At 44.6% G+C, this 27,393-nt stretch overlaps 1 protein-coding gene across 2 annotated transcripts in view; it reads right to left on the minus strand.

The window, feature by feature from the left end:
• The window catches only part of rhbdl1 (rhomboid, veinlet-like 1 (Drosophila)), a 52,280-nt gene extending 27,421 nt beyond the window's left edge, over window positions 1-24,859 (minus strand). The window contains exons 1-5 of one of the 2 annotated variants that reach the window (XM_046369057.1): window positions 24,412-24,859; window positions 9,652-9,810; window positions 1,862-2,086; window positions 822-970; window positions 334-446 (exon numbers count right to left, since the gene is read on the minus strand). In XM_046369057.1, coding sequence (XP_046225013.1) covers window positions 334-446; window positions 822-970; window positions 1,862-2,086; window positions 9,652-9,810; window positions 24,412-24,450 — 685 coding nt within the window. In that variant the 5' untranslated portion in view covers window positions 24,451-24,859. Of the gene's footprint in view, window positions 1-333; window positions 447-821; window positions 971-1,861; window positions 2,087-2,910; window positions 3,190-9,651; window positions 9,811-24,411 lie in introns of those variants that run through there. The other variant, XM_046369058.1, reaches the window with a different exon arrangement.
• Window positions 24,860-27,393: the final 2,534 nt, after the last annotated feature.

The raw sequence follows: 27,393 nt of genomic DNA on the forward strand, positions 1-27,393 counted from the left end.
GACCGAATCGAGCCGGTCGGTCTCATATATCAAAAGGATCAAACAGACCACGACAGTACGTCATCTTTGAAGTGCACATACTAAAACACTTATACGAGCCACTGTGTTGGATGAGAACAGTAGTGCACACTTACCCTTTATGGCTAACTTATCAGCCACGGGGAACAGACTTATTATACACAAAGGGACCACAACATCACACCAACACAAAACTAAAACACCAAAGTACCAAAATAGGGTACTATCCGCAGCGATGGCTAACACAGCGATGGCTAACACATTAACCCACGATAGTATCACATCAACCAATGATGCTAACACAGTGACACTCACCTGCCACTACACCAGCCATGTAGAGCAGACTGATGCGTAGGATGCCATGGACCATCTCCAAGGGAACGCCGATCATCAGCTGGAGAAGAGCGTTGAACCCCAGCTGTTCCAACCTAAGAGACACAGTGAACAGTGGACACTGTGGACACTGGTCTCAATGACAAAGGAATAATGCATAGTGTTTTAAATCAGCTCCTTTGGTCTAGACACTTCATCAAAGGTATCTACAGATGTCATCTATCACCGTCTATCCATCAACCCTGTCTATTATCTGTCAATGCAGTATCAATTATGCTTTGTGTGTGTGTGTGTGTGTGTGTGTGTGTGTGTGTGTGTGTGTGTGTGTGTGTGTGTGTGTGTGTGTGTGTGTGTGTGTGTGTGTGTGTGTGTGTGTGTGTGTGTGTGTGTGTGTGTGTGTGTGTGTGTGTGTGTGTGTGTGTGTGTGTGTGTGTGTGTGTGTGTGTGAATGAGGTGGGGTGGTTTCTTACCCAACGTGCATGAACATGTAGCTGAAGAAGCGCCACACCTGGAGGCGGTGTCTGGGGTGGTACACCAGGGAGCTCTTCATGAAGTCTGGCTGGTATGTCTGCAGTACCCACTTATTCAGCATGATGCCATAGCACATGAACACAACGATCTGACGGGAGAGGCGACACACGCGCTGGGTTCACACCCACATCTCTTCATTCAGACACTCATTTATATCACATAGTACAGAGTTCTGTTATGAGAGCCAATTGGGATTCAGCTAATAAATGCCCTGGATGTTGTCTTTTCATTTTTTTTGTTGCCTTGCGTTGGTTGAAGACTTCAATTGGCACCGACAGGCGATGCACATAGAGAGAAAGAGACACACACAGCTGGTCCGATTCCATTAGCTCCTTTTCATAGATCAATTAATCATCATTTCAATGAATTTAGATGAACGGGAAATAGTCTTTATCGAAAGCCAAATTTTCATTACAGACCGTTCCCTGCCGTTGTGAAGCATTTACGAGCACTTACAGTACTTGGCTTTCTTCAGAATGACAGTGAGTTCGAAGAGGAAGTGCTGTGGCTTCGTTGAGTAGCAGCAGGCTTTACAGCATTGCCTATTCAAGTCATGGCCACCCGGGCTAAAGTGGTCTGGTGGTTTTCTTTTTTTTCCCGTCACTAAATTGTTCCATTAATATCACTAAACTGGCCAGAGAATATTCCACTGGCTTGGTTGCCCAGTTCGACATCAGTTGCTGATAAGAATCCAAGAATCCGAACATGAAAGCCAATTTGACAGTGTTGCCTTCGAGGTCTGGCATTGAATATACGCACCCTTAACCACTGTTTACCAAAGCGTGAGTCAGTGTCCAGACTGCCCAGTGCCCATTATTGGGTCACATCCATTTCATCATTCCTCAAGCTAAAGATGTTTTATGCCAGAAACATTGTACTGCTTATTTTAAAGGTCATAAGTCAATACTAACATCTTCGGGTGGGTCACAACGCAATAAGGTCTTAACAATGAGCAGCTCAGTCATTTTAGACCTCTCACCTGGATGATGGTAATGATGGCCATGAAGACAGGAGGGGGACACAAGCTGTTCTGGTGGAAGTACCAGCGCCGGTCTGTCTCGCAGGGCAGGATCTCATAGGCCACGTAGCGCACAAAGCGCTTGTACACGCCCAGGCCCGTCTCGTCCAATAGGATCTCCCGCTGCAGTGTGCGGCGGCCATTGGCGATGGCTCGTCGGAAACTGCTGGAACGCTTGCTGCTCATCTGAGGAGGGTGGAAGATAGAGAGAGAAGTTAGAATTTCTTTGAATCTGAAAGAGAAAGCTATAATTTGATTGCTAATTAGAATTGGCATGCTAAATACCTTCAACTGCTTTAAGAAGTTGAAACACGACCATTATGCAGTAACCCCATGTCTTCCAAAAGTGCTGAAGCAAACTTTTGAAGGCACAGAGAACCGAAAAGCCATGTAGCGTAGTTGGGGCTAAGACATTCAATGTGCTAACTTTAAACAAAGAGAATCTCCGTTCCTCCAGTTTCCTTTGGAGAGTAAAGACGTACGTCAAATTGAACCGTTCAGTGCTAAAAGTGGAGGAGATTATTTCAGCGCTGCCTTGCCTTGACAGGTACACATGGCGCCTCTCTTCACTCAAAATAAACGCGCGATTTTGCCATTGAGGGGCAAAGCTTTGCTGAGTAGAGCTGTTTTGCCCGAGGAGGAGGGAAGGAGAATGCGGTGGGGAGACTGGGTGACAGGCTCCTGTTATCATGGAGACTCCAGGTTTGCTAAGTGAGCAGTAAACTGCACAGCTGGGGGCTAGCGTGACATGGTACACGGAACCCTGGATGTTTGCTGCTTTGGTAGGACCTTGAGCTAACACCCTGGTGCAACCATCACTCTGACAGTTGAAGCCCAAAATATCACTAAATATTACTAGATAAGACACATATTGTAGCATGAATCTGGAAGAAAATGAACGTCCTCTTAAATAAAGGTGAGATTTAAAATACAAAATATTCTATCGAAAATCAATCTGAAATGCTCCACAAGGAAAGGACAGTGGAAAAAGTCAACCGATCTGCGTTTACCTATACAATGGAGAAATGCTTCAATCCAAGATGATACACAGGCAATATTGCAAGCCACATTCCTACTGTATCCATCTGTACTGCAGCAGTTGTCAGAGTCCCCACAGACTCCACCAGACAGGCAGCGAAAGCAAACCAACCGTAATTCATTAGGTGCTGTTGTGTGCAGGCTCATTACATCCGGACATTGTGGGGAGCATAATAATAATGAAAGGAATCGGGCGCAATATCAATACAGCGCTAATTAAAGAAAGAAAAACAAGGAGACTAAGAAATATATAAACAAACAAATCACATACAAATGGATCCTAGCCGTCTGAGGATATTAAAGTAAATAATTTAATAATAACAGAAATATAGTTAGTCTGTAGAGCGATGGTGGTGGGGAAGTTTAGTGGAACGGGATGCCGTGAGACGCGTATTAAGTCATTACGATGCCGGGGTTGAACAATGAGTGAGTGTGGGCCTGTGGCATGGCGATAACCAGCGTGAGCGCGAGGCGCTGCCGGCCCTCCCGTGGAAGCACCACAGCATATTTTAGCAAGGTGATCGAGCCCAGGGAATGTAATTATACTGTACGTGCGATAGGAGGGAGACGAAAGCAGAAGCGAGGGGGTGGGTGGGAAATGAGGGTGTTTCCAGGGAGGGAAGGGAAATTAGGGTGTTTCCACCCGTCTTCAATAATGTCTTTCTTAGAAGACTTTAGATAAAAGGAAGGTGTTTGTGCGTGGTTGGGGCTGATGTATACACAAATGTCTTTTTTTTCCTTTCTCTGTGGTATTTGTTTTCTAAACGATGCCTGTGTTTCATCTGTTTGTTCTCCCAAAACACCTGCTGCCTCTCCTCTTAGTGACACGTTTAATCTCGCTCGCTGACATTTGTGCTCCTGAATGTTCCCGGGAGACATTTCCCGATAGACACTTATCCTTCTGCCCCGCCTTCTCCATCCGACATGAGGGACCGCCGCTTCTAACGTGAGCGTTAAGCGCGGCCTTTGAAGTTCGGGATGTGAGAGAGGGAGGCAGACAATAAAGCCCGTTAGCGTGGGAGTTGACGACTTGACTGGCGAGCCCTGAGAAACTCAGTAGGAGCACTCTAGCAGGGTGTGCTAGCATCCCATCCCATCACTACTCACAAGGACCTCAGACTCTGGCGTCAACATGGTCCACTGCTAAAACTCCCCTGACAAGAAGAAGACGTCTGCCAGGGAAAATAATTGATATGAAAAGATAAGTCTTGAGAATGGAGCTTTAGATAGAATTCCCTTCCAGGGAGACCGGATTGGACCTAATTGACATCGGTGTGTGGATGCGTGTGTGTCCAGTCGTGTGTATTTAAACCAGCAAGGTGGTTACAGTACATGTTGGTACTCAGCTCAGCTCCAGCCTCTGTCCTTCATGACTTAATTAGTACTGGTCAATACTGTACTGCTCAATAGTTTGAATTAATCATGAAACATAAAGATGCTATTTGTTCCATAGTCATGTCTTTATAGAGGTACATGTGTATATTGAGTTTGGTATAGAGTCATTCTAAATTATTCAGGCTATCCATTCCAGAACATTTCCAAAGTTGGGCCTGATGCCCACCAAACAATGTTAGCTGAACTTATTTCATGTGTAGAGTCAGAGAGTCCTACTGCTAAATGCTAGCTAGACGAATAATCAAATCAAATGTATTAATAAAGCCTTCTTTTTCTTCAGATATCACTTTTTTCACCTTTATTTAACGAGGCAAGTCAGTTAAGAACAAATTCTTATTTTCAATGACGGCCTAGGAACAGTGGGTTTACGGCCTTGTTCAGGGGCAGAACGACAGATTTTTACCTTGTCAGCTCGGGGATTCGATCTTGCAACCTTCACGGTTACTAGTCCAACGCTCTAACCACTAGGCTACTAGGCTACCTGCCACATAGTGCTATTCAGAAACCCAGCCTAAAACCACAGCAAGCAATGCAGAACTCATTCCATGTTACTAAATTATTTACTACATACTGTGCAGAACCAGGTTGGAATCCTAATGTCCTAATGAAGGTTAAATAAAAAAGTCCTGAATCATCAATGCAGTAAATGACTCACCATCACTTAGTTCTGTTAAACAGGAACAGCACACAATTTACTTCTCATTTACTGGTCATTAATAATACATTATTAAGCTATTAAATACACACACACACACACACACACACAGTAATATAAGAGAAACTAAATCACTGTGTTCGCCCACCTTCTCCACTGACCCAGATTCTCAGAGTCATTCTACCAAAACCCTTTTAAAATGAGAACTCACCTTTATCTCCAAAGCAGCCCATAGCCATAACCCTCCTTCATGGTTTAATCATCAGGACCTAAACTGGAAAAACCTTCACTCCACGACACTTAAGCAAAGTGCACCACTTTAGAGCCAGCAACCCACCTAAAAGAGACATGGTGCTTGCCTCAGTTTGTAGTGTGTATTGCGAGGGTGTGTGTGTGTGTTGCGACGGTGTGTTTGTGTGTTGCGAGGGTGTGTGTGGAGCTGATGAACAGCCACTGTGTGTGTGTGTGTGTGTGTGAGACAGGGATGATAAGGTGCATCTGTTCCTCTTTGTCTTTCCCTCCAGTGAGATCCTGCTCGTCAACTCAGAAGACAGATGCACCCTGGGCACTAAACACTGTCAGCACGACTCCGTTGAAGTCTCAAAAAACTAGAACGACCACACTGGAGCCACTAAATATCCCAAATGGCCTTGCTGGGGACACGAAACACTCCCAAAGAGAGCTTCAGTCAGGTCACAGGTGACAAACAGTGCTCTGGGCTTAGGGTGTCAACCTCATCCCCTCTTCAAGCGAAGCAGAAACACAGAGAATCCCTGCAGCAATATTGGTGTTAAATAGAAAACCGGAAATATTGTCACTTCACTATGTACTGTAGTTGACTAAAGCTTGCTTGGTAAAGTTCGCCTAGCGTTTTCTATATTTGTCTGCCATGACTAAATCACAACGCACACTGACAGATGGGGGCAGCAGTGGGGTCCGTATTGGTGTATCTCTCCAATTAAGGAGGAACAATGACTAGGGAAAGGGATTTTTCCTGAACACAGTCAACTGACAATGAGGTGTGTGTTTGTAAGTGTGTGTGAATGTGTGTTTGTAAGTGTGTGTGGGCCTCTCGGAGTCTGCGATCCCCCTGAGAGGCTTTAGCGGAGCATGAGTTACCCCCCACCAGGCTGGTCCGATGGAGCTCTCTGGCTCCGATCAGCCGGCATGAAAAACACGGAGGAAGTCAAACACATTTACACCCAGTCACGTCGAGACAGTATGTGTGGATCAACAACTCACACCGAGCCCGAAGACCAATAGAGCGAAGGAAAGTTTAACATCCCTGTTCAGCAGACTAACAGGATGAAAGTCCCACGCCTCGGGGCCAAAAGGCTAGACATAACTGCTGATGTACTGTATGTAGAGTGCACAGATGTGTGAAAACACACAAACAGCACACACGCACACACACACTGCTCCAGCTCCACAGGCAAGGGTGTTTTATCTTCTTTGCCAGGTCTTAATTCAGGCCATACGGCAGACATTAGACACTGGTGGTAATATAATGGCAGCGGTGCGCTTCCCAACTCAAAATACCATTCATCCGACACACACTGTCAGTGGTGTCCCCCTTATAATTCTCCCTGAAGGAGGGGGAGGGAGAGAGGCAGGCAGACAGGGGAAAAGTGAAGGAGATGGAAAGAGAAAGAAGGGACACAAGGAGGAAGAGAGAAGGAAAAATAAAGCGTGATAGAAAGAGAAGAAGACAACCAGAGGAAGGCGGGGGGGGGGGGGGGGTGTCAGCTTGGCTATGACCTGGTTAAAAATGTCACGCTACATTTGCATATTCTCCCCGACAAACTAAACCAGACTTGCTCCTGTAAGACACACATCACACACAGAAGAGAACAGATTCCCGTCAGCATTTGAATATCATCCAAATGAGTCAGCAAATCGGTACGCTGAGCGTGTGTACGGTGAATGAGTCTGTGTGTGTATGTGTTAGCCTCCCTGATCATGTGTTAGTGAGCAAGTGCACGTCCTCTGTGAGTGTGTGTCTGCGCCCATCCAGTGAAAAATGGATGCAAACTGTGTGTGCACACTTTTGTCAGACAAATCTTTACCAATCAGACATGGATGTCGATATCTCTGTGAGGCTGAGCATTCTCAAATGACCTTAGATCACTGCCTGCTACTACCAATGCTGGGCTGATCGAACCCCATTTGCATTTGGCTGACGGTGAATATTAAACTGCCTCGCTGATGCTGCCTAAACCTGGGGAGGGTTTTAACATACGATCTGGAGCTACACGGGTGACGAAGAAGAAAATCAATTCTGAGCGGTTGAGACGGGGGGGGGGCTAAAGGAAAGGGGGGGGGTGATATTGGGGAGAGAGAAGGGTACGTTATGAATAAAGGGATACTATTAAAGGAGGATAAGATTTGCAGAAGGGGGTAGTCGGAGGGAAGAGTATCACATCTGGGATGGAGGGAGTAACAGAAGGAAGAGGCATGAAGATCCAAAAAGGGAGGGGTTGACGATAGGAGAAGGGCAAACTAAAGGGAGGGGTTGACGATAGGAGAAGGGCAAACTAAAGGGAGGGGTGGACGATAGGAGAAGGGCAAACTAAAGGGAGGGGTTGACGATAGGAGAAGGGCAAACTAAAGGGAGGGGTTGACGATAGGAGAAGGGCAAACTAAAGGGAGGGGTTGACGATAGGAGAAGGGCAAACTAAAGGGAGGGGTTGACGATAGGAGAAGGGCAAACTAAAGGGGGGTTGACGATAGGAGAAGGGCAAACTAAAGGGAGGGGTTGACGATAGGAGAAGGGCAAACTAAAGGGAGGGGTTGACGATAGGAGAAGGGCAAACTAAAGGGAGGGGTTGACCCTAGGAGAAGGGCAAACTAAAGGGAGGGGTTGACGATAGGAGAAGGGCAAACTAAAGGGAGGGGTTGACGATAGGAGAAGGGCAAACTAAAGGGAGGGGTTGACGATAGGAGAAGGGCAAACTAAAGGGAGGGGTTGACGATAGGAGAAGGGCAAACTAAAGGGAGGGGTTGACGATAGGAGAAGGGCAAACTAAAGGGAGGGGTTGACGATAGGAGAAGGGCAAACTAAAGGGAAGATAGGAGAAGGGCAAACTTGACGATAGGAGAAGGGCAAACTAAAGGGAGGGGTTGACGATAGGAGAAGGGCAAACTAAAGGGAGGGGTTGACGATAGGAGAAGGGCAAACTAAAGGGAGGGGTGGACGATAGGAGAAGGGCAAACTAAAGGGAGGGGTGGGATAGGAGAAGGGAAAACTAAAGGGAGGGGTGGATAGGAGAAGGGCAAACTAAAGGGAGGGGTGGACGATAGGAGAAGGGCAAACTAAAGGGAGGGGTGGACGATAGGAGAAGGGCAAACTAAAGGGAGGGGTGGACGATAGGAGAAGGGCAAACTAAAGGGAGGGGTGGACGATAGGAGAAGGGCAAACTAAAGGGAGGGGTGGACGATAGGAGAAGGGCAAACTAAAGGGAGGGGTGGACGAAGGAGAAGGGCAAACTAAAGGGAGGGGTGGACGATAGGAGAAGGGCAAACTAAAGGGAGGGGTGGACGATAGGAGAAGGGCAAACTAAAGGGAAGATAGGAGAAACTAAAGGGAGGGGTGGACGATAGGAGAAGGGCAAACTAAAGGGAGGGGTGGACGATAGGAGAAGGGAAAACTAAAGGGAGGGGTGGACGATAGGAGAAGGGCAAACTAAAGGGATGGGTGGACGATAGGAGAAGGGCAAACTAAAGGGAGGGGTGGACGATAGGAGAAGGGCAAACTAAAGGGAGAGGTTGGAATGTCGGCGAGAGCACCTGCATCTGCATTGCTGCTCACACACCAGAAGATAGACCTGAGCATTTGGAAGGGGAACTAAATGGAACAGCTTTCATTACAAACCATGAGCAGAACAGAGCGAAGGAAGGAACCAGCTTAGGGAAGTGAAAACATGTCAGGAATTGCATCATGTTGAATGAATCACGCTGCTTAAACCCATATGCTGCGAGGAGAAGAAACATGCTCTGGTCTACGGCTACACTCAAGACTAAGAACCACCTCAGCCCCTTTAAAAGGCTTTGCATTAATTCGATATATCGGAACAAAGGTCTAAACACAGACAGGTTAAGTGGAGAGGAATGAATAAGAATATCTCTGACCTCCTAGCAGCATCAGAACTCAGAACACTGCTCAGTAGAAGACATTGATGCAGGATTTTCCCCTTTGCTCTATCAACAGCTAATACAGTATAATGTATAACTGTGTGTGTGTGTGTGTGTGTGTGTGTGTGTGTGTGTGTGTGTGTGTGTGTGTGTGTGTGTGTGTGTGTGTGTGTGTGTGTGTGTGTGTGTGTGTGTGTGTGTGTGTGTGTGTGTGTGTGTGTGTGTGTGTGTGTGTGTGTGTGGCACTTGCGTGTGTATTTATTTATCATTACATTTTGTTTGTGTGTATTTATTTATCATTACATTTTGTTTGTGTGTATTTATTTATCATTATATTTTGTTTGGGTGTATTTATAATTACATTTAATTAGAAAGATCAAACCTCTTTCTGAAGAACAAAAGACTGCAATGGGCAGGTACACTTTGACATTATGAACCTCGAATCATTCTGTAGCAAGTGTGTGCACGTACTATACGTGCTTCTGTGTGCGTGTGTGTGTGTGTGCATGTGTGTCCATTCCCTGTCACTCACCAGCTCGATGAGCTCCTGGTAGCACACCTGTCCATCCTCGTTGCTCTGCACCAGTGCAAACAGCATGTCCAGTTTGGAGGGGTCCAGCTGCAGCTCATGGTGCTCCACCAGACTGGTGAAGTTCTCCACTGCAATGAAACCGGTGTTGTCTGGGTCCAGCTGGCAAAACACAACAACACATGAATATCAGTGCAGGCTGATCAGAATGCTGCTGTTGACGATTCTAGTAGTAGGGCTTATTAGCAAGGATCGGCTCAATTCCATTTCAATTCAGGGAACTCAAGATTGGAAAAGTGACATTCCTTTCCTACGTTGACTAAATTGAAAGGGAATTAATCCTGTTCATTTCAAATAATTCTCTTTCTCTACCTCCCGTTCTTGATATACAAAACACTTCTCATCTGCAGTGCTTTTTAAAAGCACATTGCGCTCAATAGACAACAGTTATGTAGAGGGGTACTGTGGTTATCAACTAGTCCATAGACAACAGTCGACAGCAGACGGACAATAGAACAGACAGACCAGGACAAGTGAGAGTAACGGAGCCAAGAGAGAAGAGTCTGTCAATGAGAGCAGCATTAATTAAGCCATACTTTCAGTGGGAACGTCAATGGAAGAATTAGACCAGCCTTAAAAACAGAACACTAGCTAGCTGTATTTATTCAAATTAAATGGGCAGGTGAGAAGAAAAGAGCAGGCTGATAACATCAGTCATTTGGCAGGACTGATAACCAAAATGGGCCAACATGTCAAAATGGTACACCGTGACCTGAACCCACTGTACGACTGAAATCCCACCGCTGTCACCATATGTCATTGTACAGAATGAAATCAGTAGAGGGCATTAGATTCTCTGGAGTCTTTCCTTTCATTTTGGAGTCGAAGTCACAGTTTTTCCTTCTAATGAGTTTAGTGAGTCGCGTTCTAGCTGAATTTGTGGACCAATCAGGACAGTGTGGTTTTCATTAATCACCACTCTCACTGTGAGGCGACCGGCCCCTGTGGGTTACTACCGCTGAAGCTCGCACGCCTCGGTCTACCCGTGATTAATTTAAGCGGGGGAGTGTCATAAAAATCGCCAGAGTTTAACCGTCCGAAATAGTGCCGGTTAAAAATGGCCCATAAATTATAGGGTATGTATGTGCGTGTGGTGTACAGTGTGTATGAGCCCTCTTCTGACTGTGTTTGTACATTTGTACTGTATCTATCCGTCATCAACTGCCTATTTTCCTTCCTTTTTTAAATATTCAATTTAATTTGATTCAACTGCTCATTAATATCCCGTGCTAGTTTTTCATTAGGGTGTCTAGTTTGAGTTGTCTAGTCCTGTGTATGAGTTTACCTAAGGCCAAACCCATCCAGCACAAACAGACCATATGGGACGACCGCTCAGTGCCTAGCCCTTTACTATGTTTCCTGTAATGCTAACGTAGACTCATTAGTCATCTGAGAGTAAGCCAACAGCTCCTTGTCGCTCCAGGGCGGAACAGTGGTCTTTCAGCTGTTGCATCACTCTGGAGTCACCCACAGTGTGTATCATGTTGGTCTGTGTAAAGATAGGAGGGACTCTCAATGTTCCCCATTGTGGTTTGGGCCCTTTCGTTCTGAATATAGATGGCCCTGTGACTCAGTGGGCAGAGGTAATTTCCCTGACTGCCTCAGGATCAGGAGTGGAGAGTGGTTGTATAAACACTGAGCCTGGCAGTACCAGTCTATACTGCAGCTGCCACAAGGTCAACAGCTTTACAGCTCAATTTAGCAAGGAAGATCAATCAGAAAATCCTTGGGAGTGCCTTATACATAGTGTGTGTGTGTGTGTTTTGTTGTGTTACAGCCTGAGAATAAAATGGCTTAAATAAAGATTTATTTTGGTCACTGGCCTACACACAATACCCCATGATGTCTAAATGGAATTATGTTTTTCGAAATGTTTACAAATGAATAAAAAATGAAAAGCTGAAAGGTCTTGAGTCAATAAGTATTTAACCTCTTTGTTCAGGGGTAAAAATGTGCTTAACAATCCACATGACTTGCATGGACTCACTTTGTGTGCAATAATAGTGTTTAACATGATTTTTGAATGACTACCCCATCTCTGTACCCCACCCTACACAAGTTCCTCAGTCGAGCTTTGAATTTCAAACACAGATGCAACCACAAAGACCAGGAAAGTTTTTCCATTGTCTTACAAAGGGAACCTATTGCACCTAAAGCAGACAATGAATATCTCTTTGACCATTGTGAAGTTAATTACACTTTGGATGGTGTATCAATACACCCAGTCACTCAGTCCTTCCTAACTCAGTTGCCGGTGAGGAAGGAAACTACTCAGGGATTTCACCATGAGGCCAATGGTGACTTTAAAACAGTTGAAGAGTATAATTTCTGTGATAGGAGAACAACAACATTGTAGTTGCTCCACAATACTAACCTTATTGATAGAGTGAAAAGAAGGAAGCCTGTACAGAATACAAATATTCTAAAACCTGCATCCTGTTTGCAACAAAGCACTAAAGTAAAACTGCAAAAATTGTGGGCAAAACAATTAATTTTTGTTCTGAATACAACGTGTTATGTTTGGGGCAAATCCAATACATTAGCAAGTACCACTCTCCATATTTTCAAGCATAGTGGTGGCTGCATCATGTTATGGTATGCTTGTAAACGTTAAGGACTGGGAAGTTTTTCAGGATAAAAAAGACATGGAAGTAAGCACAGGCAAAATCCTAGAGGAAAATCTGGTTCAGTCAATTTTCAGCAGGACAACAAGCTAAAACAAAAGACCAAATCTACACTGGAGTTGCTTACCAAGTTATAGTTTTTACTGAAATCTACTTGAAAATCTATGGCAATACCTGAAAATGGTGGTCTAGCAATGATCAACAACCAATTTGACAGAGCTTGAAGAATTTGAAAATGAATAATGGGCAAAAGTTGCATAATCCAGATGTGGAAAGCTCTTAGAGACTAGGTGCATACAAAATATTGACTCAGAGGTGTGAATACTTATGTAAATGAGATATTTCTATATTTAATTTTAAATAAATTTGCTAACATTTAAAAAAAAAACATTTGTACTTTGTCATTATTGCTATTGTGTGTACATGGGTGAGAAAAAAGGTTGGAATACAGGCTGTAAACACAGCAAAATGTGGAATAAGTCAAGGGGTATGAATACTTTCTGAAGGCCTATCACTCTCTCTTCGTGGAGTTATTTTCCTCGTCCACTGTACTGATTTCAGCAGCATTTACAGCTGTTTAATTGAACAAAACCAACTCTTTAATTCAAATGAATCGACTGTTCACCCTCCCCAGGTCTCTTGTTATTTATTTATTAACCCAGGGGCAGGGTACTAGCAGTCCTGTACTAGTGTGTGAGCTTGATGATGGTTCAAGTCAGATGGTAGCATGTTAGCTCTGTTGATATTAGCAATCAAATGTTAGCGGCCTACCCTTTCTGAATGTTAATAGCAGCAACGACTGTAAATGCCTGTGTTTTCCTTATCACACTTTGTTGTAAAAGCTATTTTTAATCCCAACAGGCAGGCACACGTGCAAATGTACACACACGTGGACACGGACACAAGCATTTCACTGTAAGGTCTACACCTGTTGTATTCGTCGCATGTGACGAATAACATTGGATTTGAAACACGCGGATACGGACACACACACACACACAAACTGGTAATCAGTCAACACGTGACATAACACACACTGGGTAATCTCTGCTGAACGCCGGGGCCCCTCACTGGCTGGACCTGACCACCTGGAGCTTGTATGAGGCTTCCTGAAATGCAGCTAAAGCGAAAGCATGTATGAAAATGAACCAAGAAAGAAAGAAGGCTCAGATCTATTTTTACTTAATCCCCTTACTGTGTGTTTCATGGAGGTTTGTTGAATCACAGTCGATTCTGCCCCCGGTGCCGAGGAGAGAGAGCGAAGGGGTGCAGATACAACCAGCGTTTTACACAGGCTGAGTGTAGGACACTAGGATGATAGGAGGGGGAGAGAGGGAGGGCATGACCATAATCATGGTTTGAGTTTTAGTGAGGTTCGGAAGGGGGGGGGGCAAACAAAAAAAACAGCAAAAGTTTGCAAAAATGACCCCAGCCATTATTACCTTGGCTGCTGTAGGTTCATTCACTTCAATCAATCTACAAACACGTAGCCTATTAGCTATACGGATGTAATGTTTCTCCCTGAAAGGAGGGAAATATGAGAAATGATTCACACTGACACGCATAGCATCAGCGACTGTTCAGTCAGTTGTAATGATGAATCGCATTAAAATCCTCAACTCTTTACATAGATATCTATGTTCTCAAACTACATAGCCTTCACGTTTTGTATTCCGAGGCATTACTAATCAAGCTCTGCACAAACACATCAATGGAGCACAGAGATGATCGTATTATCACATGCACATGAATCTCTAGGATATTACTTACTATTCTGTATTAATATCAGTGATATAGAGGTTCAAAAAAATAAAGTGGCTATGGGTCAACTGAACTCCAGTGGGCAATGGAGATAAGACAAACAACCACTGACATAAACAAAAACATTTTTATAACTTTGTTTGCATCTTAATGTAGGGAAGATAGGCTATGTGGAGATGTTCATATTGAAACATACTGTATCTTTTCCCTAACTTGTTTGATAAGATTAGTACAGATTTTCTCAGGTGTCACCACATGGGGCCCCGACCCCAAGTATGGGAACCACTGTACTAAGCTCTCTCTCTCTGCTCGATTCCTCTCTCTCTCTCTCTGTCTCCTCTGCTTCCTTCTGCATGCATTGCAGCCTACCTCAGCTTCACCACTGAGCGCCACATCACTTTCCGTCTCAGTAGTCTATTCTCTGTAAAGCAAAGTTATTATGAGAACTTAGTAGCCTGCTAAGGTAGGCTCCGTTTAACGTTAGCTTCTTGATTCATCCTTCTATCTAGCTACGTAATACTAGCCAGAGCCCTTCAACCAGGAGGCTCCTCAAAAAAGGATGGGGATCACCATCACACTCAGTGAATTTCATAAAAATAAAAGTTGTGAAACATTAAAGGGGAATTTCACCCTGGGAGAATCTGGGCTTGTTTTCATCATGTCCGAGGCATTTCTAGGTCAGTGAAATGTGTTTCACACATAACTGCCCAGGAGGAAGGTCTGGGCTTTGCACGCTGACTGATACACCCTATGACTGCTTCTGGTGTCCTTGATATGGTTGTCCTTGTCCTTGTTATGGTTGTCCTTGTTTGATAGAGCCATTAGAAGTCTTTCAATGATGTTCCTATCAACAGATTCATTGCTAGATATACAAGCTGACAGCTTTTCTCCAGTCTCTGAAAGACTACAACCCGTGTGGTGTGGGGTGGTGCTTCGTGCTCTTGCCCTGTCCCTCCACTAATGCAGGCTTTTTTGAAAGGGAGACGTACACCAATAACACAATCCTTTGGTCAACACTGAAAAGACTGACCAGACCGCAATGGCTTCAAGTGATTCCTCTCACCAACACTAATTCAACAATGGAGCCTTTTTTTGTTGCTACATGGTGACATTCAACCATACATGTTTCAACCGGAATATATCGAAGAGGATTTGAAACAAAGTGTTGAATTTAGCTAAAAGCTCAGCTACAGACAATGGCAGCACCAAGAGGGAAGATCACAAATATTGTGGCTTGCTAAGTAAGTTATTTTTTCCTGCAAGCCCCCTAGCTAGCTAACTTTAGTTTATCTACTGAAACTCATATTGTGTATTGCTGGCTAACATGTGTTACAGTTAATTTTTCTGTTTGCTAACTTAACACGTGTTACACATAATTTTTATGTTTGCAAACTTAGGTAGGTAGCTAGCTAGTCTAGCTTGCTAAGTTAGCTAAACAACTACAGGTAGTCATATCTATAACTAAAAGTAGATTAGTTGTACATTCGGAGATCTATTGTATCTCGATTGTAAAACCTCTTCTCTTTTTAGTTGTAGATATGGTCAGCTACTAAACAGCAAGCTACAACGTTACAACCAGCCACCCAAAGCTAGGTTGACCAGCAAACATTAGCACGACTGGAGATGGCTAGCTAGTTAGCCTGGCACCTGCCAACTTGTTACTATGCGCCAGGCCTTGCATTTGTAACTTTTTAGCAAACGCGTAACATTAACTGTAAATAGTTGTATTAGCCAGCTGTGTAACATGTAACATAATTGACGAGGGTTGACATTGGTTATGATTTCAAAATCACAGATTTAAATAACAATTATTATGTTTACTAGCTAACAGTGAGTAGAAACAACAATGCAACAATTTAACTGTTGTATATCTCTAAAACTGATAAATTGGTTTTACTATATAAAAAAAACATTTGCCTAAGCATGTCTGATAGACACGGTTGTAGCTAGTTACTGTCTGCCTAACTACCTAGGTACATTTGTACAGTCTGGTCACTGTGCAAAAGGTTGAGAGTTATGCCATGTTTCTATAGACCCTTTTCTAGTACCCACCACACTGACATCATACACAGATGCGTGCAGCTCTTGACGGCAGTGAGAAAGCCATCGCCATCCGAGTCCATTCAACATAGCCTAGATTTATGTTGAAATTACATCTAGACAAAATAGATTTTTGGGGTTCTCATACGCTTACAATTATGTTTTGATCGTTTTTTAAAGTATAATGCAGTTGATTTGCGATGATGACAAAAACATGATATTAAGTAGAACATTCACACGAGCCTTGAAATCCAAAAGTAGTGCGAAATGCACTTATAAGCAACATGTAAATTAGAGGCTTTTTTTGCTGCCGTTCTATAAGAACTCCCATTTGTTCTGCCACCAAGTTACGCACGTCGCCCTCCTGCAGCAATGTTTACAAACACAGACAGGGGTCTATTAGGCTAGATATCTCAATGTAATCTATGAGCCTGTACACATGTATGCATGTTCAACTCGTCTACCCTAATGTTGTCATGCTGGCACAGTTCCTCTGTCGTTCAAACTCTGCAAAGGAGTATCATTTATTATATTCTTTGTTTTAGAAGAAAATACAGTGTGGTGCCTTGGCTTTTTCCCGGTGTGGATACATGTAGAGAAACATAATTCCTCTGCCTGCGCGTGTCATTGTAGCAGAACTGTTTCCCTCTCGATGGATTGGACATATGCGGGATTTCTAGCAGGGTAGCCTAGTGGTTAGAGTGTTGGACTAGTAACCGAAAGGTTGCAAGTTTGAATCCCCGAGCTGATAAGGTACAAATCTGTCGTTCTGCCCCTGAACAGGCAGTTAACCCACTGTTCCTAGGCCGTCATTGAAAATAAGAATTTGTTCTTAACTGACTTGCCTAGTAAAATAAAGGTAAAAAAAGAAGAAAAAAAAAGAAGATGACTCAAGATGAATGGCAGTTTGATCTGACAACACTTCTCCCACAGGGTTCCCTGAACTTACTGTATGTTTCTTTCAAATGGCAATTTCATCATGAACAACTCTCCCATCCTTTGCTGATGACCAATTCTCTTAGCTACAGATTGTTCCACCAGATAATGTGATTTAACCAAATATTTTTGCTATCATTTACTGGGAGTTAACATTAGCTAGGTGGCTAGGGGGCTAATGCTAACGTTAGCTAGGTGGTTAATGTAAGCGTAGCTTACATTTAGGGTTAAGGTTAAGGTTAGGAGTTACATTAAAGTTCTATGGTTAGGGTTACCAAACAAGCTAAGTAGTTGCAAAGTAGTAAGTAGTTGAAAAGTTGCTAATTAGCTCAAATGCTAAAGTTGTCCGTGATGAAATTCAAACTCTCTTTTCATTATTCCCTTAAGTAAACGTATGTCTTATATAAGCCTACCAAACGTAACATATCGCACTGATTTGAATATCCCGCATTTTTGTTTACTATGTTACGTCTAGTCTGTGAGGCCAGCCTGGTTTAACATGTACCAGGAGCACCCATCTTCTGAGAAGGTGAAGAGGCGGTGAAGGATTGGTCTTTGTTGGTAATTAGAACTATTAACAATCAATAGATTTAATTAGGAAAACGGAGTCGCGTGAATGATGCTTGTAAGCGGAGCCTTTTTGCTTCGTCAGGGTAGTGGGGTTCCTGACTGTCTGACAGAGGAAGAAAGGAAAAGAGATAGGGAAAAACAGAGAGAGGGAGGAGGGGTGAGAGAGGAGAAGAGGGAGGGGATGGTGCAGAAAGGCAGCTGTTATTGAAGCGATCCAACAGCGGGAGGATGACGCGTTGACAAGCCACATCATTGCCATGGTTACATGCTTTTGCCTTTCCCCTTTAGGAGTGCTGGGGCATGAGGAAGAGACGGATAAAGAGGGAAGAGAGGGGATGAAGAAAGGTTAGAGGGGGAGGTGGAGCACTGGAGTAGGAAAGATGGATATAGATGGTTGGAGAGATAATGAGGGGAATGGATAAAAGGATGGGCTGAGGAAAAGGGAAGGATGAAAGAGGGGAGGGCTAAGGGCCCAAGGGGGGGGGGGTGACACCAGTACCTAGGAATGGAGAGGGTGAAAGGGTTAACGAAAGGAAAGAGGGCGAGATAGGGTGAAGAAAAATATGGTGGGAGCAAGTAGAAGAGGATGGATGAAGATAGGGGGATGAAATAGTGCGGATGAAAAGGAGGCTGCATGGGAATGATCTCTCTGTTAACCCACAGGACCTCTATTACTGTCAGCAGAGCAACCAGCCACTGAGGCTGACCCCAGTGCAGACCTCACTTAACTGACCAACCAGCACTACAGTGGAGAAGGGGAGAAGACCCTTAGGAGTGTAGTACTGTAGTAACATGAGTGTGCTAATTTAGCATTGTAGTAGTAAACATTAAGAACATCTTCCTAATATTGCCCTCAGAACAGCCTTAATTCGTAGATACGTGGACTCTACAATGCTTCTCGCAGTTGTGTCAAGTTGGCTGGATGTCCTTTGGTTGGTGGACCATTCTTGATACACACGGGAAACTGTTGAGTATGAAAAACCCAGTAGAGTTGCAGTTCTTGACACACTTAAATTGGTGCGCCTGGCACCTACTATTATACCCCGTTCTAGGGCACTTACATATTTTACCTTGCCCATTCACCCTCTGAATGACACACATACACAATCCATGTCTCTATTGTCTCAAGACTCTTAACCTGTCACCTCCCCTTCATCTACACTGATTGAAGTGGATTTAACAGGTGACACAAATAAGGGATCATATCTTCACCTGGATTCACCTGGTCAGTCTATGTCATGAAAAGAGCAGATGTCCTTAATGTTTTGTATACTCAGTATAGTACTGTAGTATTATTAGAGTGGTGTAGTAGTGTAGTAGTACACATGAAGCATCTGAGTATTGCAGTATTTTGAGAGTAGTATAAGTGTTGCAGTAGTACTTGCGTGGCAGTGTATTACCATAGCGCTAGTGTCTGAGCTAACCGGGTATCCACAGCTGTATCCACAGCTCTGACTGGGCCACTCTGTAATTATCATACGGCTGCAGCATTCTAGGCTACTGTGGCACTGACTGACTGCAAGATGGTGGCAGCCAGGCCACCACAACAGCTCTCTCTCGAACCGATTACTACATTTTCTTCCATTTACACATCCAACACTGTCACACAAAAAAACATCAAGAGACATTCCTCAAATGCCGCGCATGAAAAGCACCACACTGACGGTATCAGACCTCCAGGAAAAGGAAAGGGAACAGAAGAACCTCATCCACGCTGTGGTTGGCATATATACAGTGGGGCAAAAAAGTATTTAGTCAACCACCAATTGTGCAAGTTCTCCCACTTAAAAAGAAGAGAGAGGCCTATAATTTTCATCATAGGTACACTTCAACTATGACAGACAAAATGAGAAAAAACATCCAGAAAATCACATTGTAGCGTTTTTAGTGAATTTATTTGCAAATTATGGTGGAAAATAAGTATTTGGTTAATAACAAAAGTTTATCTCAATACTTTGTTATATACCCTTTGTTGGCAATGACAGAGGTAAAATGTTTTCTGTAAGTTTTCACAAGGTTTTCACACACTGTTGCTGGTATTTTGGCCCATTCCTCCATGCAGATCTCCTCTAGAGCAGTGATGTTTTGGGGTTGTTGCTGGGCAACACGGACTTTCAACTCCCTCTTTTCTATGGGGTTGAGATCTGGAGACTGGCTAGGCCACTCCAGGACCTTGAAATGCTTCTTACGAAGCCACTCCTTCGTTGTCCGGGCGGTGTGTTTGGGATCATTGTCTTGCTGAAAGACCCAGCCACGTTTCATCTTCAATGCCCTTGCTGATGGAAGGAGGTTTTCACTCAAAATCTCATGAAACATGGCCCCATTCGTTCTTTCCTTTACACGGATCAGTCGTCCTGATCCCTTTGCAGAAAAACAGCCCCAAAGCATGATGTTTCCACCCCCATGCTTCACAGTAGGTACGGTGTTCTTTGGATGCAACTCAGCATTCTTTGTCCTCCAAACACGACGAGTTGAGTTTTTACCAAAAAGTTATATTTTGGTTTCATCTGACCATATGACATTCTCCCAATCTTCTTCTGGATCATCCAAATGCTCTCTAGTAAACTTCAGATGGGCCTGAACATGTACTGGCTTAAGCAGGGGGACACGTTTGGCACTGCAGGATTTGAGTCCCTGGCGGCGTAGTGTGTTACTGATGGTAGGCTTTGTTACTTTGGTCCCAGCTCTCTGCAGGTCATTCACTAGGTCCCCCCGTGTGGTTCTGGGATTTTTGCTCACCGTTCTTGTGATCATTTTGACCCCACGGGGTGAGATCTTGCGTGGAGCCCTAGATCAAGGGAGATTATCAGTGGTCTTGTATGTCTTCCATTTCCTAATAATTGCTCCCACAGTTGGTTTCTTCAAACCAAGCTGCTTATCTATTGCAGATTCAGTCTTCCCAGCCTGGTGCAGGTCTACAATTTTGTTTCTGGTGTCCTTTGACAGCTCTTTGGTCTTGGCCATAGTGGAGTTTGGAGTGTGACTCTTTGAGGAAATGACAGGCGTCTTTTATACTGATAACAAGTTCAAACAGGTGCCATTAATACAAGTAATGAGTGAAGGACAGAGGAGCCTCTTAAAGAAGAAGTTACAGAGAGCCAGAAATCTTGCTTCTTTGTAGGTGACCAAATACTTATTTTCCACCATAATTTGCAAATCAATTCATAAAAAATCCTACAATGTGATTTTCTGGATTTTTCCCCCCTCATTTTGTCTGTCATGGTTGAAGTGTACCTATGATGAAAATTACAGGCCTCTCTCATCTTTTTAAGTGGGAGAACTTGCACAATTGGTGGCTGACTAAATACTTTTTTTGCCCCACTGTATGTCAAAACGGTATAACCCTGTACTTTATGTAGCAGGTGAAAATAACTCTGTAAGGAGGGGAATCGCAGAGGAGATATTTATCAACTAATGATCGCATGGCTCAGTGATGGTGGAGCTCTAGCTCCCAGTTTCCTTATTAAGTGTCATGGCTATATAAATATATGTGTGAATGAAGAAGAGACGGAAGGAGATAAAGAGGGAAGAGAGAGGATGAAGAAAGGTTAGAGGGGGAGGTGGAGCACTGGAGTAGGAAAAGATGGATATAGATGGTTGGAGAGATAATGAGGGGAATGGATAAAAGGATGGGCTGAGGAAAAGGGAGGATGAAAGAGGGGAGGGCTAAGGGCCCAAGGGGGGGGGGGGTGACACCAGTACCTAGGAATGGAGAGGGTGAAAGAGTTAACGAAAAGAAAGAGGATGAGATAGGGTGAAGAAAAATATAGAAGAGGATGGATGAAGATAGGGGGATGAAATAGTGCGGATGAGAAGGAGGCTGCAGGGGAATGACCTCTCTGTTAACCCCCAGGACCTCTATTACTGTCAGCAGAGCAACCAGCCACTGAGGCTGACCACAGTGCAGACCTCACTTAACTGAGCAACCAGCACTACAGTGGGGAAGGGGAGAAGACCCTGACCTGGGAACAGACCGCAGCCATAAATAAAAATAAGGAAGTTCTAGGTACTTTCAGTAATTATTTGTGCAGTGCCTATCTATGAAGTAGTAGGAGTGTAGTACTGTAGTAACATGAGTGTGCTAATTTAGCATTGTAGTAGTAGGAGTGCAGCAATATACACTGAGTGTACAAAGCATTAAGAACACCTTCCTAATATTGCCCTCAGAACAGCCTTATTTCGTAGGGGAGTGGATTCTACATTGCTTCCCGCAGTTGTGTCAAGTTGGCTGGATGTCATTTGGTTGGTGGACCATTCTTGATACACACGGGAAACTGTTGAGTGTGAAAACCCAGTAGAGTTGCATTTCTTGACAGACTTAAATTGGTGCGCCTGGCACCTACTATTATACCCCGTTCTAAGGCACTTACATATTTTACCTTGCCCATTCACCCTCTGAATGACACACATACACAATCCATGTCTCTATTGTCTCAAGACTCTTAACCTGTCACCTCCCCTTCCTCTACACTGATTGAAGTGGATTTAACAGGTGACACAAATAAGGGATCATAGCTTCACCTGGATTCACCTGGTCAGTCTGTCATGAAAAGAGCAGATGTCCTTCATGTTTTGTACACTCAGTATAGTACTGTAGTAGTATTAGAGTGGTGTAGTAGTGTAGTAGTACACATGAAGCATCTGAGTATTGCAGTATTTTGAGAGTAGTATAAGTGTTGCAGTAGTACTTGCATGGCAGTGTATTACCATAGCGCTAGTGTCTGAGCTAACCGTGTATCCACAGCTGTTCTCTGACTGGGCCACTCTGTAATTATCATACGGCTGCAGCATTCTAGGCTACTGTGGCACTGACTGACTGCAAGATGGTGGCAGCCAGGCCACCACAACAGCTCTCTCTCGAACCGATTACTACATTTTCTTCCATTTACACATCCAGCACTGTCACACTCAAGAGACATTCCTCAAATGCTGCGCATGAAAAGCACCACACTGACGGTATCAGACCTCTAGGAAAAGGAAAGGGAACATAGGAACCTCATCCACGCCGTGGTTGGCATATATACGTCAAAACGGTATAACCCTCTCCTTTATGTAGCAGGTGAAAATAACTCTGTAAGGAGGGGAATCGCAGAGGAGATATTTATCAACTAATGATCGCATGGCTCAGTGATGGTGGAGCTCTAGCTCCCAGTTTCCTTATTAAGTGTCATTGCTATTTAAATAAATATATATGTGTGTGTGTGTGCGGGGGGGGGGAGAGAAACAGCCTGAGCTCAGCACAGCTACCTCCTGCAGACAAAGACTAATAAAGTCACTCATGTAGCGTTCTCTCTCTCTCTCTCTCTCTCTCTCTCTGCAGAGTCTGATGTAGCAGCCCAATATGAAAGAGGTGCCTGCAACTAGCCCTCTAACATAAAGAGTGTTTCTCCACTGAAACCTCACACATTAAAGCTGCAAGTAAATGATCACACTATCACCTTTGTGAGGATTTGCTCATAAACGATTCACTATGCCTGCTGCTACTTGCGAACTTTGAAAACCACCACCGTGACCACAGCACACGCGGGCATCCACACACACACACACGTACACACGTACACACGTACACACGTACACACGCACGCACACACACACACACACACACACACACACACACACACACACACACACACACACACACACACACACACACACACACACACACACACACACACACACACTCACACTCACACTCACACACACACACACACACACACACACACACACACACACACACACACACACACACACACACACACACACACACACACACACACACACACACACACACACACACACACACACACCTCTAAGTCAGTTGATCAATGTGTTACAGATAGGCCCCTCGTGACCCTTAGACCCTGCAGCAGATAATCAATGCCTCCTCTCAGCAGAATGATTGTCCATTCTATCTATCAATCAGGCAAATCCCCCACTGGTGCCTCAGAACAGTGGGATGGTCCAGTCAGCTAATAACATGAATGAGGGATGGGGGGGTTAGGGGGGGCAGACTGATAAGATGAACACTAGCATGCACACACACACACAAAGTTGATAAAACAAAGCAATAAAGTAGGCTTTGATTTAACTAACAAAACACTTTAAATACTAGAACTGAAAAATGTGAAGAATGTTCAAAGATTAATAAATGCCTCCTTAGAGAGCTGAAAGGGTGCATGAGGCTGTGGCTGTCTGTGGCTGTCTTTGTGCTGGACCTTGATACTGCAGAGCACAGCATCGCCTCTGGGTTATTTTTTGGCCAAGAGTAACATCTCTGAGTGTCTTTGAGATACTCAAGGACTAGGAAAAAGACTAGACGTCTAGACAGACCTATGGCAAACAATAACACAGGTACAACCAAAACTAGTGCCCAGATGAGTGGCCCACTGATCACAGTAAAATCATCAGGTCAGGACCAACCAACCATCATTACCACCGCTACCTACAATCAATTAATTCATAACACTGCTGCACAGGTAAACCAGGAAAATACGCCACTGCCACCTCAGCAAACTGTGATCCATGATCTGACCTCACCTTCAAAGGTATACTCTTCTATGACCCTATATTGCCTGAGTATTCCTCAGTAGCATCAGTCTACTACACTTTCCACCCCAGTGTGCCGACTTGCCCCTTTTCCCACTCCCCTCTCCCCTAGCAGCAGTTCTCACTGATGCCTCTTGCCTTACATCTTTAGATAGACAGACAGCGGCTGGCTGCCGGCAGAAGACGGTAACCATAGAAACCCCCAATCGCTGCTTTGCTTGCTTACCTGCTCTTGTATGAGCTGAAACAGAGAGCTTCTATCCATATACTGGCCAGGGAGTTGAGAGGAGCCACCGAGGACAAGGGCATAGAGAGGAGTGAGCGGGCTGCTGGTGGTGGTGGTGGGGAGAGGGATGTTTGGATGAAGTAGAAGCGGGTACCTAAACAGTAGTGTTAGCCCCCTCCACTCCACGGCGTGGCTACGTCCCCTGCTCAAAGGATGGAGAAGCCCAGCTAGCCTGATTCCTGGTGGCCCCTGGCTCTCCTGCTTGCAGTGTGGCTAACTAGCGGAGTAATCAGCAGCGTCTGTAGTGGTGGCAGGGTACTCTGTTGTGCCAGTGCAGTGTGGAAGGAGGCAGCCCAGCATAACAATCAAACAGCAGATCCAGCAGCTCTCATTCACTCACTCTCCTCCTCCCTACAGCACTGACTGCTCCCTCTCGCTCTCTCTTTCCTCTCTCTTCACTCACTCACACTGCACTGCCTGCATGCCAATGAGGTAGAGGAGGGAGGTGGCTCCTCTCGGCCAATGAGAACCGGAGAAGGAGGGGCCACTGGCTGTAGCTCCTCTCCTCACTGCAAGGAGGGCGTCTTGGAGAGGGAGAGAGGATAAGCTCCACTGCAGCCTCAGATACGGATGCACGTAGGCACGTCAGACAGACAGACAGACAGACAGACAGACAGACAGACAGACAGACAGACAGACAGACAGACAGACAGACAGACAGACAGACAGACAGACAGACAGACAGACAGACAGACAGACAGACAGACAGACAGACAGACAGACAGACAGACAGACAGACAGACAGACAGACAGACAGACAGTAATTAAACACTTAAGCTACTTATGAACAGAAGGAATATATGCATACATCTACATGCAGGCCTATCACATATTGTAACAGACAAATGTGAATAAACGTCACACTCAAACACACTAGGATGCACATTGTAATTAGAATGGTGGGAATGGCGGCCGTTTTACAGGCTCCTGACCAATAATGCTATTTTCTGTCTTTTTTGCATTGATCTTAAAGTTTTTTTGTACATAATGTTTCCACCATCGTTTCCTGTGACCGAAAAGAGATTCCGGACATCAGAACAACAACCACTAACCTCGATTTGGACGAGGACTTCTACTTCAATGTGTCGGATGCAAAATACAGGGCCCTTAATCGCCGACACTTGTAGACGGTGCCACAGTGGCCGGCGTGCAGGCACCATGGTGAGATGAATGAATCATCTCTACCCTCTGTTCTATTGGTGAATGTGCAATCGCTGGAAAATCAACTGAACAAGCTCCGGTCGAGACTATCCTATCAACGGGACATTAAGAACTGTAATATACTATGCTTCTCGGATTCGTAGCTGAACAAGGACATAGATAATGTAAATCTAGCTGTTTTGTCTATGCATCGGCAGGAACGGCAGAGTCTGGTAAGATCAGCGGTGACGGTGTGTGTCTCTTTATAAACAATATTAAGGAAGTCTCAAGGTTCTGCTCACCTGAGATAGAATACCTCATGATAAGTTGTAGACCATATTATTTACCAAGAGAGTTTTCATCTGTATTTTTCATAGCTGTCTATTTACCACCACAAACCGATGCTGGCACTAAGACTGCACTCAACGAGCGGAATGGATCAAGAAAATGCTCATCCAGAGGCAGCGCTCCTAGTGGCCAGTGATTTTAATGCAGGAAAACTGAAATCCGTTTTACCTCATTTCTACCAGCAAGTCACCTGTGCAACTAGAGCAGGGGTATTCAACTCTCACCCTATGAGTTCCAGAGCCTGCTGGTTTTCTGTACAACCTCATAATTAATTCTACACACTGGTGTACCAGGTCTAAATCAGTCCCTGATTAGAGGGAAACACATTGTGTGGAACTAGATTCAAGATCCAGATGAGTTTGAGGGAACTAGAGAGCTAAAATCTCTAGATCACCTTTACTCCACACACAGAGATGCATACAAAGCTCTCCCCCGCCCTCTATCCTCCTGAATCCTGCTTACAAGCAAACCTCAAACAGGAAGTACCAGTGACATGCTCAATACGGAAGTGGTTTGGTGAAGCAGATGCTAAGCTACAGGACTGTTTCGCTAGCATAGACTGGAATTCATCCTATGGCATTGAGGAGTCTACCACATCTTCACCGGCTTCATTAATAAGTGCATCGATGACGTTGTCCCCACAGTGACCATACGTACCCCAACCAGAAACCATGGATTACAGGCAACATCTGCACTGAGCTAAAGGCTAGAGCTGCCACTTTCAAGGAGCAGGACACAAATCCGGACGCTTATAAGACATCCTGCTACGCCCTCCGACAAACCATCAAACAGGCAAAGCTTCAATACAGGACTAAGATTGAATCTTACTACACCGGCTCTGACGCTCGTCGGATGCAGCAGGGCTTGCAAACTATCACTGATTACAAAGGGAATCCCAGCCGAGAGCTGCACAGTAACACAAGCCGACCAGAAGAGCTAAGTGCCTTCTATACTCAATTCGAGGCAAGCATCAGCTGTTCTGAACGACTGTATGATCAGGCTCTCAGTATACCTTTAAACAGGTTAACATTCACAAGGCCGCAGGGCCCAACGGATTACCGGGACGCTGACAAGTGTCTTCATCTGACATTTTTAAACTATCTCTGACCCAGTCCATAATACCTGTTTCAAGCAAACCACCATACTCCCTGTGCCTAAGAACGCCAAGGTAACCTGTGTAAATGACTACCGTCCCATAGCACTCACATCTGTAGCCATGAAATGCTATGAAAGGCTGGTCATGGCTCACATCAACACCATCGTCCCAGAAACTCTTGACCCACTCCAATTCGCATAACACCCCAACAGATCCACAGAGGACACAAACTCTATTGTACTCCACACTGCCCTTTCCCACCTGGACAAAAGGAATGCTGTTCATTCACTACAGTTCAGAGTTCAACACCATAGTGCCTTCCAAGCTCATCACTGAGA

This window comes from Oncorhynchus gorbuscha, linkage group LG11, assembly GCF_021184085.1.
Source record: "Oncorhynchus gorbuscha isolate QuinsamMale2020 ecotype Even-year linkage group LG11, OgorEven_v1.0, whole genome shotgun sequence".
Classification (NCBI taxonomy): Eukaryota; Metazoa; Chordata; class Actinopteri; order Salmoniformes; family Salmonidae; genus Oncorhynchus; species Oncorhynchus gorbuscha.